At 34.8% G+C, this 16,509-nt stretch overlaps 1 protein-coding gene across 3 annotated transcripts in view; it reads left to right on the top strand.

The window, feature by feature from the left end:
- Positions 1-16,509, top strand: part of FBXL17 (F-box and leucine rich repeat protein 17) — a 476,470-nt gene that overhangs the window by 303,103 nt on the left and 156,858 nt on the right. For all 3 annotated transcript variants that reach the window (XM_028532156.2, XM_036020633.1, XM_036020634.1), the window contains exon 7: positions 14,681-14,757. In XM_028532156.2, coding sequence (XP_028387957.1) covers positions 14,681-14,757 — 77 coding nt within the window. The remainder of the gene's footprint in view (positions 1-14,680; positions 14,758-16,509) is intronic.

Below are 16,509 nucleotides of genomic sequence, written 5' to 3'. Positions count from 1 at the left end.
CAAAGCTTCTTTTCCCATATAAGGTAACATTTATATGTTCAGTGGATTAGGACCTATTGGGGCCTAATTAGGATCCTATTAGGATCTTTTGGGGCCATTATTCAACCTACTATGGGCATTTTTAAAGCTTCCCAGTTCTGTACTACAGACTAAAGAATAATAATTAATATTTAATTGCTTATTTTGTGCCAGGTACTTTCCTATATGCTTTACAATCTTTTTTTGTGTGTGTTAAGGAAAATTTGATTTAATGTAATGTGAATTTATTGGTCAATACATTTCTTTCTTGCATATGTCTACTACTAAAGTGCCCAAATGCTAGTTTTCTGAGAAATGTACTTTAGGAAATTCTGTTCTATTCTAAATAACCATGTCTCATTTGTGTGGAAGACGTTAAAGTTGACAAGATTGTGAATTTCCTTTGGGAAAAGACTTGTCTATTTCATCTTTGTATCCATGTATATATAGTTAGGGGCATCATAGGGGTTAGGAAATGTTTATTGAATAACTGAAAGCACCTTGGCAAACATCATGAAATATAACCTTTACAAAATCCTTGGAGATAGATATTGTAATTTCCATTTTACAGAAAAGAGAGAAGTTGAATTATATTCCCAACTCCAGGGCTGTGTCAAACACTCACACCCAAACATACACTTCGGCAATCTGAGCATTTGAAACATTTCCTTCACCCATAACTGATTGATTTTGTACATGAAACATTAAAATTTAGTAAAATTCTGATGTAGTTCAGTACTGTGTTTTATTATGGTATTGCCAGTATGTTATTAATTGTGTGTAATATACTTTCTAATTTGTATCTTTTTTGAGATGTCAGTTTCTTATGGATTAAGTCCACACTAATATTAAGAAATGAAAGGGGAATATTTTAAATGATGCAGAATATTTTGATACTTTCTTGAAACTTCAGCCTTTCCCCAGAATGCCTCAAGTATTTTTAGTCTTTTTATAGCTTTCTTTGAAAATCAGATTTTAAAGAAAATTATTGATATTGTGAATCTTGTAAATAGTTATAATTCCCTCCTTGATTCCTTGAAAGCTTATTCCAAAACCATAACCCACTTGTGGAATCTTATGATTGAATCATGTGAATTCCCTAAGGAGTAAATCCCTAACTTTATTATTTTACTATTCATATTTTTACCTTCCTTGACTCTCTCAAATAGTACTTTTATAGTTTTGTATGCATTTCTAGTGGAATAGGCTGGGTAGAAGTAAGCAGATAAAATAAATGTAGGCCCCTGAGTAATTATGAAATAATGAATATATTTAGATATTACATATATTATATATTACAAATATTATTATATTAGGTTGACCAACATTTCTGTTTAGTTTTCTCATAAAATAAAAGGTGCATTTTTCATTTTTACCAATAACTTTATTGACCTGGATATTTTGAGTATGTCAGCTATCTCCCGCTCTTGGCTTCTAGTGGGTAGAGGTCAGGGGTGCTGCTAAACATCTTTTAATGCATTAGACAGCCCCACAGCAAAGAATTATTTGGCCATTCAATTATTTGGCCAACTCTTTACAATATTCTTGACAAAACCTGCATTCAAATCACTACTTCAACTAATGTGTTCCTGAGTATATTTCATGTTCACTAACTTGCTTATACTGTTATTCTTTATAGATGTTTTTCAGCTTTTTCAAAGTATGATGTGACATTGAATTGTCATTATTTTTCAGAAAGCCCCAAATTTTGCCAACTGGCCTAAATGTGTTGTGTGTTTGATGACCATATATTTACCTTTCAGTAAAAGATCACAAAAGGAGTTGGTGCTATAGATTTATTTTTTATATACAATTCTATTATTAGCATGTTAAAACTCATGACATCCTCAGAACTTATAGAGGCACAAAACTTATCAATCTACTCCAAGCACCCCTTTCAAACACCTGGCATTGCACTTTGCTCTTTATTTCACAAAGGACTTGTGCAAACAATAAAATTTCTCGTCAGCTCTCAATCTTGTTTCTTCCTCGGACTACCAGGATGTATTCCTTTACTGAGTTAAGTACTTGAAAGAAGCATTTATTGTGTAGAGCGGAAATTTTAATACTCTTACTCCATTTTACTACAGGATTTGTTGATTATGCAGACAGATCAGTAACTATAATAATCAACAATAGACATATACCAGAGATGTGCTGTTAATTTTGATTTGTCTTTGAAAATAACATAAAGCTGGGGTTGGGAGTGATGCTTGTTCCTGCTGGCTACCAGACACAAGGTCCCCTGCAAGGCACGCACTCTCTGACACAAATATTAAGGTATGCCTTCTTCCTTGTCCATGCTTACTTACTGTCTTGCATTTGCAACTTTCTGAGTGGAGAAAATTCGTAATGCTTACCCACCCCGCCATGGTGTCTATCAGCCTTACACACTAGTTTCATTAACTTTCCACCATTCTCTCTAAGAACAAAGAGATGTATTTTTCCCTTCACAGGGGGGCAGACTTGATGACTAGTCCAGTCAAAGCGACCTTGATTTTAGTGATTATGTTATTTCAGGGACTAGGTTGCTAAAATTCCTTTACCAGGTGCATCTACAACAATTACATTTTGTTGATTTAATGGCAGTGTTGCTAGGGAAAAATGTATCTGTTAAGAATATTTATAAATGAATATACATAAATGCACACATAACACTATCTATTCTTTGAATATAAATTATATTGTTGATAATTAGGTCTTTGCATTGATGGATAAAGAGTTAAGAAAGAATCCTCTAGAAGTATATTTTACACACAAATAGACTTTTAACATCAGGAATTACTGAGTTGGCCTGGTAGCCAGAAAAGCTAAGTATAAGGTTCCATAGTCTTTTCCTGAAATTTCTACATCTCATTCTATTAACTTGTGTATCATTTGAGAAGAAAATGAAAGGATTTTGTTTCTCTATTGTTTGATTAAATAAAATTAACTGAAATCACCCTGGCAGGTGTAGCTCAGTGGATTGAGTGCGGGCTGTGAACCAGGCATTGCAGGTTCAATTCTCAGTCAGGGCATGTGCCTGGGTTGCAGGCCATGGCCCCCAGCAACCGCACATTGATGTTTCTCTCTCTCTCTCTCTTTCTCCCTCCCTTCCCTCTCTAACAATAAGTAAATAAAATCTTTAAAAAAATAACTGAAATCAGCTGTGATCTTCTGTTGGGATTTTAAAAATGTAAACTGCATACTTTTCGTAAGAGAATTCTTGGTTAATTCCCCTTATTTTCATTTGTAGAAATGTCTGACTTTTTTTTTTAAGTGTAAATGTTGTTTTTATAAGTAAAAATGTTCACTCTGTGTAAACATAATGCACCAAAACAACTAAAAGTGATCTGCTGCCTCTCTTTCCTGTAAATCTTAGAGCAAAGATCGTTTCACCTTTGACATGAATATTAATATGTAATGATATGGGAGAATAGGAATGGAGCAATGGCAGAACCAGAGCCTTGTAAGTAGGTTTTATGAATTCAGCAGGGATGATCCATAAGCCTCCAGTAGTTCAGAGTTCAACCTAGCTAAGTATCAATAACGTCAAATTTATGTAGTGTCCCTGCCTTCACCAAGCCCTTGTCATCGTTCTTCTTTCTGAATGAATATATGTAGGTCACTTTGTTTCCACTGCCTATACTATTCCCCCTCCCTATTGTAGAACTCCTTCCTCATGCTTTCTTTTTTTAGAAATTAGCAAGACAGCTGACAGTAACCAGAGGGGAGCTGGGAAGGGATAATGGGGGGCAAAGAGGGAAGAGTTTTCAGGAACATGTGAAGGACACATGGACAAAACCATAATGGGGTAGGATCAAGGGTGGGAAGTGGGCATGGCTGGGGTGGGGGGGATATGGAGACAACTGTACTTGAACAACTAAAAAATGTGGGGAAAAAAAGAAACTAACAAGACACCTTCACCTATTTTCTTCTCCCAATTTCGGGATTAATTTATTTTATGTAATTGCTACTTAAAACCACCTGTCAGGGTTTTTTTTATTGGCTTTTGATAAGACCAAAAGTTGCTAAGCTTAAAGATTAATGACAAAGTACAGGCTTCCTGAGTATGAATACTTGAAGCATGTGGGAAGTACTTAGAGTGGAGAATCATTTGTTTTTCTTTGTATCTTATTATACCTATCTAACTATAAACTTCCAAAAATATCAAATTAGGTGTTATCTTCTCTCTCTCTCTCTATATATATATATCTATCTCTCTCTCTCTCTATATATATATAGAGAGAGAGAGATCTATATATATCAAAGTCAGTCAAGAAGGGGGTATTCCCTCTTAAAAGAGCCTTTTGTTTATATATATATATATATATATGCATTTTTCAAACAAAAATTTGACTTAGTTTATTGGGATGTTGAAAATCATTATTAGTTAAAGTAAAACCATTCTTCAGACTTTTATAAATTGTCTTTACATACTATGTTTTACCTAAAGTTTTCTAAGAATTTGGCTTATCCAAAAAGAAATTATATGCCTTCCCAAGTGAGAAGGAAACCTTTTGTCAGCATCTTGTCTGAGTTAACTCCTTGGCTACGTAGGTCACGGGAGGTCTATGTTGAACATCAGTCTTTGGCTGTATCACAAAACCGGTATTGAAGCATAGGCCAACTCCCAGAGTACAGGGGTTAAAGAGGCAATTAGTCACTACAAAGCTGACTTGTGGAGTCTTCTGGTAAGGAAGTACTTAACTCTTTCCTGAATGCTGCCTGAAATCTCATCTTCTGGGTACCTTCATTTTCCACTAAAATAATATTCTTAGCCATTTTAAATTAAAGGTGATCTTAAAATATATGGTGTTTGTTGAATTGAGACTTTCTTAACCAATACTTACAGTAGTTAGGGTAAACAGTGTAGGGATGGGCAGGGAGATTATTATCAATTATATCCTTAATATTCCACCTAAAATTTATTTTAGCTGTTTGGAAGCCTAACAAGTCTTTTGGAAATATTACTGCCTTCACCATTAAAGTTTTTATTTATTATATTATGGGTAAGGAGATGTTTGGAGCTTCCCAAAATATGCCTTTGCCTTTTACTTTTTTAAGGGCCCAGTCTTGCTTTTACCCAGTAAACTTTTGTTACATAAAGGACAATATAATCTCTTTTGCCCTCTATCTTAAAATATGCCAGAATACGATAAATATAACACCAATCTTAACAGTGTCATCATTGCGCAGTGCCTGGATTACCCAAGAGTTATTGGCTATAAATTGATGGACTCCAAAAAGCTTAAAGGAGGAAGAACTTCCCAAACTTTTCCTATTTATAAATAACTACATTGTTTTTCTTATTGAGGAATGAATGAACTGCTAAATTCAGTAAGTCTTGCCTTTAATTTTTGTCCTTCAATTTCTTTCTAGCATTTCCTTTGACCTCAAAATGCAACTGTTTTTAGTTGATTTTTAGTGGTAGTAAAGATAGTGGTAGGATTTTTCTGCTTCCAGGTATCAACATTAATATTTTGCATTCAATAAATCATTGTTGAATTTTAAAAAATAAGTAAAAGCTTAGACTGTTTCTCTGAGGCATGCATAGACAAAGTTAGCACAGGTTTTTATATAATGGTTCAATGTAATTGTGGAAAAAGGATGGAATAATGACTAAAAATTAAAAATAAGACTTTTGGACAAATATATTTGAAATATTAAAGCCAGAGCCAAGTTTATAACTAAAATGTTATTGATCTTATTCCTTCCCCTTTGCAAAAAAACTTTAACCATCTTATTTCTTAGTAGCATAAAGAAAATGTGCATTTAAAAAATATTACAAGCTTTCCCTGGCTGGCATAGCTCAGTGGATTGAACGCGGGCTGTGAACCAACGTGTCGCAGGTTCGATTCCCAGCCAGGGTACATTCCTGGGTTGCCGGCCATAACCCCCAGCAACCACACATTGATGTTACCCTCTATCTATCTCCCTCCCTTCCCTCTCTAAAAATAAATAAATAAAATCTTTAAAAAATATTACAGGCTTTATTCTATTTGAAAAACATTTTTAAAGTATTCTGAGAAACATTCAAAATAAATTAAAACATGTTTTGCTATATAAATGAAGAAACAAAATGTTTCCATAAGAACTGGTTTGTGATAGTCATTCTTAAATGTATTAGAAAGTGTTATTTTGTTCTATTAATCCTTTTTGGAAGCTGACTCCACTTACTCTCCAGTTAGGAAGCCTGTCCAGTGTCAGAGATGGTCAGGGAGAGGGTAGTCCAGAAAGAATCAGCAAATGACAATATCTGCTATGCCTGCCTCAGAAGTGGAACTCTGTTGGCAAAGATGCAAACTTATAAAACTGAAGTTTCAATACCATTTAAGTTTATAGGCCACTTATTATGGTATGTCTCATTAAAAACAAAACTAAGTGTTCTCATTTTGGAACCTTTCAGTATCTCTGTGCTACAAAATAGGCATCAGTTCTCCGCTGTTTACATTATGAATACCTAAATTAATCTTAGATTCACTAATCAGGTATAGGCTTTCCAGAGAATAACATTTGGTAAGTGAGGACTTAGTGAGGGTCCAAAATAACTGTGGTTAACTGGTGGAGCTGGTGAGATTTTGGATGTCCCTCCTGGTCCTTGCCCTGTGGTGTGTTAAGAACGCGCTTTGAGCAAATGCTTCAGCATTTTAATTGCAACTCACCTTTAAATAATAAAAAATCTCTTGCAAGAAACATCTCTATGGGATGTTCTATGAAAATATTTTTAGTAGTTTACATGAAAAATTGATTTAAGTGTATATTTGGTACTATGATAATGGGACAGAAGAACATTTACAAGAAAGTGGACTCTAATACAAACAGTACTCAATATACCACTCTGCTGCCATGTGTCATTCCCCTGACTTAGTCTTTCCTATGTCACTATGTGCCATTGTTTAAGTTAAAAATAGCTATTACATGCTATTTCTGTAAGGTTAAGGTGTTGTGTTATTAGAAAAAGTACCTACAAATGGAATGCTCATAATTAAACTATATTTACATAAAGGGAAATATACTATTAATATTCTCAAATTCATTCATCTTGTATATATTTATTTGTGTGTGTGTGTGTGTGTGTGTGTGTTTGTTTGTACATAGAAATCTCTTATACATTGTGTTTTCTGAAAGCAGGGCATACCTGTGAATCATGCCCATTCATTTGCTGCACTGGGATTGCATTATTCTTCAGTAAAACTTGATTTGAGGTTTTGGAAAAATCAATCGGATATCGTTATTCTTTTTGTAAGATGCCAAATTGTGCTTTGGTGACCTCTGCTATCATTTAAATGACCTGTATATGAGTTAGTCAGGATAAGCTTATGCAGCACTGAATTGGGCCAAGTTTGCTCCCTCGTTGCTCTCCTTTTTATTCTTTGTGTGTGTTCATTGCAACTTCTTATGATTTTACCCACGTAAAATCTGTGTAACATGGGGTGGCTTGTTGGCTTATTTAGTTTCAAGAAATGATGAAAAAGAAGCTCTATCTCTAAAATCTCCAAATAGGTCACTTTTAGGATGTGTTTGTGTTTCAGGAGTTTTGATCTGCGTGTTTTTTCAACCTTAAACATACCTACCTCCCCACTGCACTTATTTGCCAATTACTTTATAGCACTCTTTATACTTTTTGTTTCAAATCTGTGGGATTGTTTTGTTGCATTTTTTTTCCTTTGCTCAAAGATCGATCAATTATTTAAATATAAAAGTAACTTAGGGAAGAACATCTTAAAGTTTATTTAGAAATTCAGCAGGCCACATACTAATATATCTCTAACAGAGACATTTCTTTTCACACCTCTATGGTGATTGAGCCTGTCCTTTAAAGTGAGATTTGCAAACCAGTGTCTGGCAGCTCCAATTAGCTTCTTTTTGGTTTGAAGCACATCACAAACAGTAACAAGGTCTCCTAGGACACTCCTCTTGCAAGAAATGTAGTCATATTTCCTCATTAGTTCTTTTCAATTGTCACTAATGCCATGTTCTTGCTTTTGAGTAGGAGACAAAAAACATAAAATTTGGTGTGTATTTAGAATGGGCTATTGTTTTCCATAATTCAAGGCTCTTTTGAATTCCTTTGATAGTTTTGAAGCTTACACAGCTTAATTCATTAACCTTTACCCTTCACATAAATCAGGTGATTAGGAATCTATTGCTAAGGAGACAGATTTTTCCCTCCACTGAAACTAAGAAATACCTTTTATTATTTCAAAAAAAAATCCAATATAGCTCACAAAAGAAACCTTTTTGTTGCTTTTCAAATTTCATCAAATGTTTCAGGTACATTTTAGAACATTATCAAATACAAGTGAGCATAAAATTATCTTGTTATAAAAAATAATTCTGGTTGCTTTGGGGTTTTTTTGTTTCTTTCCTTTTTCTTATTTTTTTTCTAGATACTTTGAAAGAGGTTTTCTGGTCCTTTTCAGTATTCTAAAGGAGTTTATGTATATGCATTCAACAGCTGTTACTCAAAAATTTATAATGGTTGCATTTTTTTTTGTTCTCTTCAGAACCCTGCCAAAACATAAAAGCAAAAATTTAATCTGGGGGGGGAGCAGTTCTGAATAAACTAAAATATATTTAAATGAACCTAGGATATTTGATTTGGAGAAATTTTTCATATAGGCTGATGTGAAGTTCCAAAGAAGGTAGGTGGTTGTTCTGTGGTTCCATGGAGGTGAGACTGGAACACACGTCCCCTGATTCTTTATTGCCTCTTGTTACAGCATCCCCCTTTATTTCTTGGAGCTCAGATAGAGGGTCTTAATAGGCTTGTGTTTGATGTTCATGGGGTACTTTAACAGCAGTTTATATTCTTCTGCATTTTCCCCCTATGCCATTTTTCTTTTTTAAATTATATTTTATTGATTATGCTATTACAGTTGTCCTAAATTTTCCCCTTTTGCTCCCCTCCACCCAGCATCCCCCACTCCCTCAGGCAATCCCCACACCATTGCTCATGTCCATGGGTCATGTGCATAAGTTCTTTGGCTACACATTTCCTATCCTGTACTTTTTATATCCCTGTGGCTATTCTGTAACTACCTGTCTGTACTCCTCCCATCCAAGTACTAACCAGGCCCAACCCTGTTTAGCTTCCAAGGTCAGACAAGATCAGGCACCTACAGGGCCTATCTGTATTTCTTAACCCCTTCACCTACTCACCCATTTCCCCATACCCACCTGTTAACCATCAAAATGCTCTCCGCATTCTGTCTCTGTTCTTCTTGTTTGCTTAGTTTGTTTTTTAGATTAAATTCTTGAAAAATATGCATTTTTGCCATTATTGATTATAGTTTTGATCTTCTTTTTTCTTAAATAAGTTCCTTCAACATTTCACATAATAATGGTTTGGTGATGATGAACTCCTTTAGTTTTTCCTTGTCTGGGAATCTCTTTATGTGACCTTCAATTCTAAATGATAGCTTTTTCAGGTAAAGCAATCTTGGCTATAGGTCCCTGCTTTTCATGACTTTGAATATTTCTTGACAATGCCTTCCAGCCTGCAAAGTTTCTTTTGAGAAATCAGCTGACAGGCTTATTGGAACTCCCCTGTCAGTAACTAACTGCTTTTCTCTTGCTGCTTTTAAGATTCACTCTTTATATTCCTTTGGCATTTTAATTATCATGTGTCTTGAAGTGGACCTCTTTGCATCCATCTTGTTTTGGACTCTCTGTGCTTCCTGGACTTGTTTGTTTGTTTGTTTTCCTTCCTTATGTTCCAAGTCATTAATTTGATTCTCAGCTTCATTCACTCTACTGTTGTTTTCCTGTAAATTGTTCTTTATATCAATTATTGTATCCTTCATTTGTGACTGGATCTTTTTTATGCTGTTGAGGTCCTTGCTAAGTTCCTGGAGCATCCTTATAAACAGTGTTTTGAACTGAGCATCTGATACATTGCTTATCTCCATTTTGTTTAGCTCTTTTTCTGGAGTTTTGATTTGTTCTTTCATTTGGGCCATGTTTCTTTGTCTCCTCATTTTGGCAGCCTCCCTGTGTTTGTGTCTGTTGTAGATAGGGTTGCTTTGACTCTGTGTCTTGGTAGTGTGGCCTAATATAGTAGGTATCCTGTAGGGTCTAGTGGCACAGCCTCCCCTATTGCCAAAGCTCAGTACTCAAGATGCACCCTTCTTGTGGGCTGAGTACACCCTCCTCTTGTAGTTGAGCATTGACTGCTGTTGGCAGATCAATGGGAAAGTTTTATCCAGGCCAGTCAGCTGCAAGGATTGTCTGTGACCACTGACCACTAACCTCCACCCTCCGTGCAGTATTAGCTGTGCAGGGGCAGGGTCATGGTGCTCCAACATGGTCTGTAGCTTCTTACTGGGTGTGCTGGCCCTGGCATTTCCCAGGTGGTATAGGTCAAGGTCAGCACCCAACCTGTGTTGTGCCTAGGGCCACCCTGCAAGAATAAAGCAATCTGAGATGGCTCCTACTTTTGCTGGGCTTGGAGATTCTCAGGCACAGCCAAGCTGTGAATCTAGGCTGGCTACTGCTTGTGCCAGGCCTGAGGCTCACTGAGGCCAGGTGTTGTTTGTTTGGTGGGATTTAGGAAGTCATGCAGCATGAGCCAAGACCAGCCATTCATATGGAAAATCAGCTTGGCTGGGCCCATAAGTTGAGTGGGACCGAGTTTCTGAGGATCTCCAAGGCAAGTGAAACAGTGTTAGCCAGGTTGATGGAGTTTCACATATGACACCAGCTTGCCAGCTCTGTGGAAGGAGGATTTAGATAAGGGACAATGGTTTTCGCTCACCTTGAGGCCAGACACTTCAGTTCCTTCCTGTATTATACTGGTGCCTTTCAAGATGGTATCCCAGTGCTGGACCTCAGAGGGAGTGAGTCTGAGTACGTTAGTCCTAGTCTGTGTGTTGGTTCTTTGAGAGGAACTGTTTGGAACTCCAGAAGTTTTTTCCACTGACTCAATCCCTACTGGTTTTTGCAGCTAGAAGTTGTAGGGACTTATCTTCCTGGCATTGGAACCCTGGGCTCTGGAGGTGCCTGGTGTAGGGCTGGAACTCCTTGCTCCTGATATATTCCTCCGGAATTTTTATCCACCACCTATGGATGTGGTATCAGACCATTCCATGTCTGTGCCCCTCCTACCAGTATGGATGCATGTAATTTCTTTAATTCCTTAGTTCTTAGACCTCCATTCAACTTGATTTCTGATGGTACTGAGTGATGGTTGTTCTATATTTTAGTTGTAATTTTGATGTGGTTGTGCAAACAGGTGAGCCATGTTTGCCCATGCCACCGTCTTGACTGGAAGTCCTGCCATTTTTTTATATTATGAATTTCTCAATAATAATCATATAGATTATTACTCTCCCTAAGGATATCATTCTTTTCCCAAATTTTGTAACTCCTTAGGTTATCATGCATAAAATGGTAAATCTTTTGAATGTGCTGTTCCATAGAGAATGTCAGTCATATGGTATTCTGAGGTTCGTTCTTGGGCTGGTAGGGAGAAGGGGTAGGGGAAGAATGGGCAACATTTGAATTCAGGGTTATGAGTTTAGGGACTCATTTCTTGCCCCTGGGGACAAAATTATAGTTTATCACTGAGACTAATGCATATTCTGCTATGACATATCTGAATAGGAGAGGGGATGGAGAAGCAAACATTTTAAATGTGGTCTTTGGTTCTATCACTCTACTTTTTACTTACAGATTATCACTTTGTAAACATTTCTCTCTTATTGCTACCATTTTTAAAACACCCCTTTAAAACTTACACAAACACCTATAGTTTAAATAATTTTAAGTTTAAGTGTTCACTAAGCTTTAGTTTAAATAATTATTAAGCTTCACCACCTTGCTTGTTGCTTGCATACAATATGTACAGTAGCTGGGAATGGTCCGATGTTAATTCACTATAGGTCATGACTAGAGCCAGGATTCTTTTAAAACAGAGTAGAATTATTTAGAATAAATGAGATCCACAGACTTTGTGTTATGTCAGAGTACTTCTGTAAGTGTAATTTAGAATGGCCTCTAAAAGTTTCAGGATAAAAGGACAGTCACCACCTATGACCTGTCATTGTGACCAGCCATCAGCATAGGTTGCAGGGGACATTAGACCCAGACTGATCACAGAACTTTAGAAGCTAGCCAGAGACCTGCTGCAGAGTTCCATTTCCACCAATTTGTAGTAGCAGGGTAATACATACCAGTTCCACTTTCAACTCTCAAGACAATAGTTTTTTAACCATTAATTTGAAATGCTTAATTTTGTTTCAATATTAAATTAAGAGTTTCAATCCAGATTCACAGAACTTGGGTTTTCTTTTCTCAAATATCACACCAGTAAATGATGTGATATTTAAATTAAAAAATTAAATTTTGCTACAAATCTTCTAAGAAATAGTTTTTTTTTCCTTCATGAATTCCTATTTGAAGAGTTCTGTGTGGTACATAGCTTCTAGCATAATGCAGTTAAAGGTATTTGTAGAACTGTATGTAACTGAACTTTCGAAAACAGAGCAGAAATCTTAGGTGATCCTTTGTAAAAGCAAAGGATCTTGTATTTTTCTTTTTTGTCTAAAAGGTACTTCCTGTTTACTTCTAACTCTGTGTTATCTCTCAGTTACTGTGTCTTGAGTAACCTTAATATGTTTGCAGTACCTGTTCATAATACCTTTTCTCAGTTGTGTGGGGAGGAAACCTGATGCTCATGGCCTTTCATCTGTTTTAAGACAGTTTTCATCTAGTGATCGATCATCTTGTTTTATGTGAATACCGTTTCCTGTTGCCTGTGAAATAGCATTTGGTCTGGCTTGTGCAGTAAAATCAATATGTGTTATTTGCTGTTTGTAATCTGTTCAGCATGTGTTTAATGTTTGTATGTGCTTGTAGCATATTTAATTTAAAATCAAGTGGCAGGAACAAAAAGGGTATTACATTTGTTTAGAGGTTTTTTCCTAATAAAATATAAAATCATGCATTTTGAACTATTTGAAAAGAACATGAGAACAAAATAAATGATACGAAGATTATTTCTGCACTAATTTATTTGTGGTGCTCATACAAAATATTGATTTTGCTAACATGTTTTGGGAGGTGATGGCAAACAGTGAGATATGTATCTTTGGTCTGTTAGAAAGTAGTCAGATTTTTGTTTTAACTACTAAAGGTTTTATAATCATGTAGGGCCTTCATTTTTATTCTTAGCATGTGAAAACCAGTTTTCAAAGTTGTGTATACAATATGGTTGTTTCCTGTGATGTTTTGTTTTTGCTTTTATCCTTCCTTTTTCTCAGTTTATTCAAATGTTATGTTAAGGCCAAGTGACATAAAATTAGATTTTTAATTTCTCTTCATAATAAACTATATCAATCATAATTACATTCTGTCAGTGTTTTAAGTTTACTTTTGTAGCCATGAAAGTCCTTATCAATTTTTATCATTTTTAAAAAATATACAAAAGAGAAGGTTTATTCAGTTATTCTGAATAACTTTGAAATGTTTTTCATTACATTAAAATAATATTTTCTAAAAATATACTTTAAAGAAAATATGTCTTTTCTATAACTGATTTAACCTTCAATAATGAATTATGTGAAGTAAAATTGTATAAAATTTCCTGACATTTTATGAAGATACCTACAAATAAGCCAGACAGCAAATAAAATATCTGAAAGACAGAGATGGATACTCAGTAATTTTTTGATGGATTATACACATAGGTATCAAATTACTTGATCCTTACTTCCTAGAAAAGGTTAATGACTCTTTTTGCTTTTACCCTTTTACTTAACTGTTATTTATGAAGATTAAAATAGGGACTGCACTGAAGGACGCATGTGCCTATGTGTCATTATGACTGTACAGGTTTTCCTGATATTACAGGGAACTGAGCTACAAAATAGACAGTGTTGTTCATCATTATTTTTAAAGTTTATTCAGTTCTGTACTACATGTTCCTCTAAGGGTATTAAGCAGAGTGTAATATTTGAAACCTTTTAACTTAAACCAGAAAAGATTATAGATCTTACATATCTATACCAATGTTATTTAAATGGCCTCTACTTATGCAATAATTTATTTAAAATATTAGGAACAACCCATTTTAAATGAAAAGATTTTAAAGTTTTTAGTGTGCAGATTTTTCTTTCTATACTCAGTGTTATAGATTTTCAAAACACATTTTTATATTAAATAAAATTTCACAAAAATGTGTTTCAGTGTTCCAAACCTCATATTAATAATTGAACCGTAAGCAGTATTACCATCCACCTATAATGACCATCCATCTATAGCCTACTGTTTTGATATAATCATTCTTATCAAAAAAATATATAATCATAAAATATAATGTAATCACTTTTATGTTTTATTATATAAATGACAGTGTTCATCATTCAGAATGTTTACTAGTCTTTTATTACCAAATGTAATATTACTCTTATAGGAGTACCTCTTTTTTCATCACTCTAGTTTTAAAAGATGCACTAGTCATAAATGTATTTAATTAAGGTCATTTAGGTATTAGAGCACTTGAGTCTAAAGCAGGGAATATAATACCTTTTCCTGAAGCACCTTGAAAGGGGCCTGTTGAAAGAAGGGAGCTGTGGCATTCATCAAATGCTGACCTCTTCCTGTTATAGTCATGGCCAAACTCTTGCTAATTTAACTTGAAACGCATTAGTGTAACTCACCACTTTTTTGTGTGTTTCAGGTGTGTGGAGGTCATTGCAAAGGAGGGACAAAACCTGAAAGAGCTGTATTTGGTGTCCTGTAAAATCACAGATTATGGTATGTAATGATTTATTGTTCTAATCCTTTTTAAGAATAAAATGTTACACAATTTTGGAGAGGTGTTAAAAAGAAATGAAGAGCAATATCTCATAAAGACTTTTTATCTTTATTTGGGCTAACTTTGATCATACCAAAATAAAAAAAATTAAGAAATAATTAGATTAAACCAGAGTCATGTACATGTATATCAATGTATGGCCACATGGAGTCACACACCTGTATGTACACACACTCACATGGGATTCAAATTGTGGCGAAAGGATCTAAACAATGAAAATAATATCAATATAATTAAATATTTGCTGTAATAAATACAACCAAAAATTATTATATTGAGTTGATTTGCATAATTTAGTGTCATGTCAAATGAATTCCTGCTGATACTACAAATACCAAACTTCATAGTGCTTTAAATTTTTCAAAGCATTGGAAACGTCCATGTTTAGATAGAGGAAAGTGTATATACATTTGTATGAAACATTTTAAATTATCTTAATTTTCAATATCCCTTTAAGGTGTAGGAAAACCATGGTGTTTTATAAAAACATGAAAGGTATGAAATAAAGAAAAATAACCTACTCTTTCCTTTTTCGTTTAGGTTTATATTTTATTGATTTGTGTGTTTAATTTAAATATAGAGTTTTAGCTACATATTTGGCTTTCTGGAGACTGAAATGGTTTCCTTTTCTCTTTTCTGATATTTTAATTTGTTCATTTATATTTGAGAATATGACTTTTACCTTGAGGGAAACAAGTAATCTGTCATTCTTGTTAACTATGACTCTAGCCCTCAGATGTTATGCTGACCACCTGCCCTGAGTAGGAGGGTTGTATTTCACCAGCTGCTAAATTCATCCTTTGAAAAAATTCTACTAAAGCTATAATTAAAAAAATAACATTAAAAAGATTTGGCTTAAAAATAACCCTGATTTCTTTTCTGAGTTAATGTTTTGAGAATGGTAATGTGTCTTACACAAATTCATCCATAATATTTCTGAGTTGTTGTTGTTTTTCCTGACCATACCATGCAAATGGAATGTTTTGTTATGGGGTTTTTTTTTTTTGTAGTTAATTTTCTGGTTTGGCTTATTAGATTACCACAGATATAGTAACTCGAAAACCTCCGATATCTCCTTATTGTCTAGGCCTTAGAGGGTTTTCTTTCCCAATACAGTACCCATAGATTTGTTGATTAATTAGTACAGTCATTCATTCCAAACTCTTTACTTGGCATTGAAGGTCCTTTACGATTAGTCCTTTGTCTGCCCCTCCCACTTTATATTACCTTTACCTATTCACTGCCAATGTCAGATTGCTACTAGCCAGGAGAGCTATGGATTAAGTTCCTTAAAAAGAATCCTTCAACATCCTGCAGTAGATAATGTTCCTGAAATTACACTCTTTTCCAGCACCTGTTAAGTCAGCCAAATGCAAAGAAATGTTCCAGAAGACATGGAAAAGAGGAAGATCTTTGTGCTTGAGACAAATCAGGGGTCAAGTTCTGTCTTTGTTCTTTGGCTTTCACATCTTGGAGGCTCACTTTCCTCATTTGTAAAATGGAGAATTAATGTTTGACTTCATGCTCCTGTATTGCTCAGGCATTCAGTTTCATGAATTAGCACAGTATATTCTACTGATAAATGTTGCTTTCCTACAGAATGGGGGGAGAGAAGAGATTCGCACAAAATATTTCCATTGCTTTTCCTTTTGTAGGCCTTAGAAGAGGTTTTTGTTTTGTTGTTGTTGTTA

This window comes from Phyllostomus discolor, chromosome 3 (genome assembly GCF_004126475.2).
Source record: "Phyllostomus discolor isolate MPI-MPIP mPhyDis1 chromosome 3, mPhyDis1.pri.v3, whole genome shotgun sequence".
NCBI classification, from domain to species: Eukaryota; Metazoa; Chordata; class Mammalia; order Chiroptera; family Phyllostomidae; genus Phyllostomus; species Phyllostomus discolor.
This window is presented reverse-complemented; position numbering and strand designations above follow the sequence as displayed.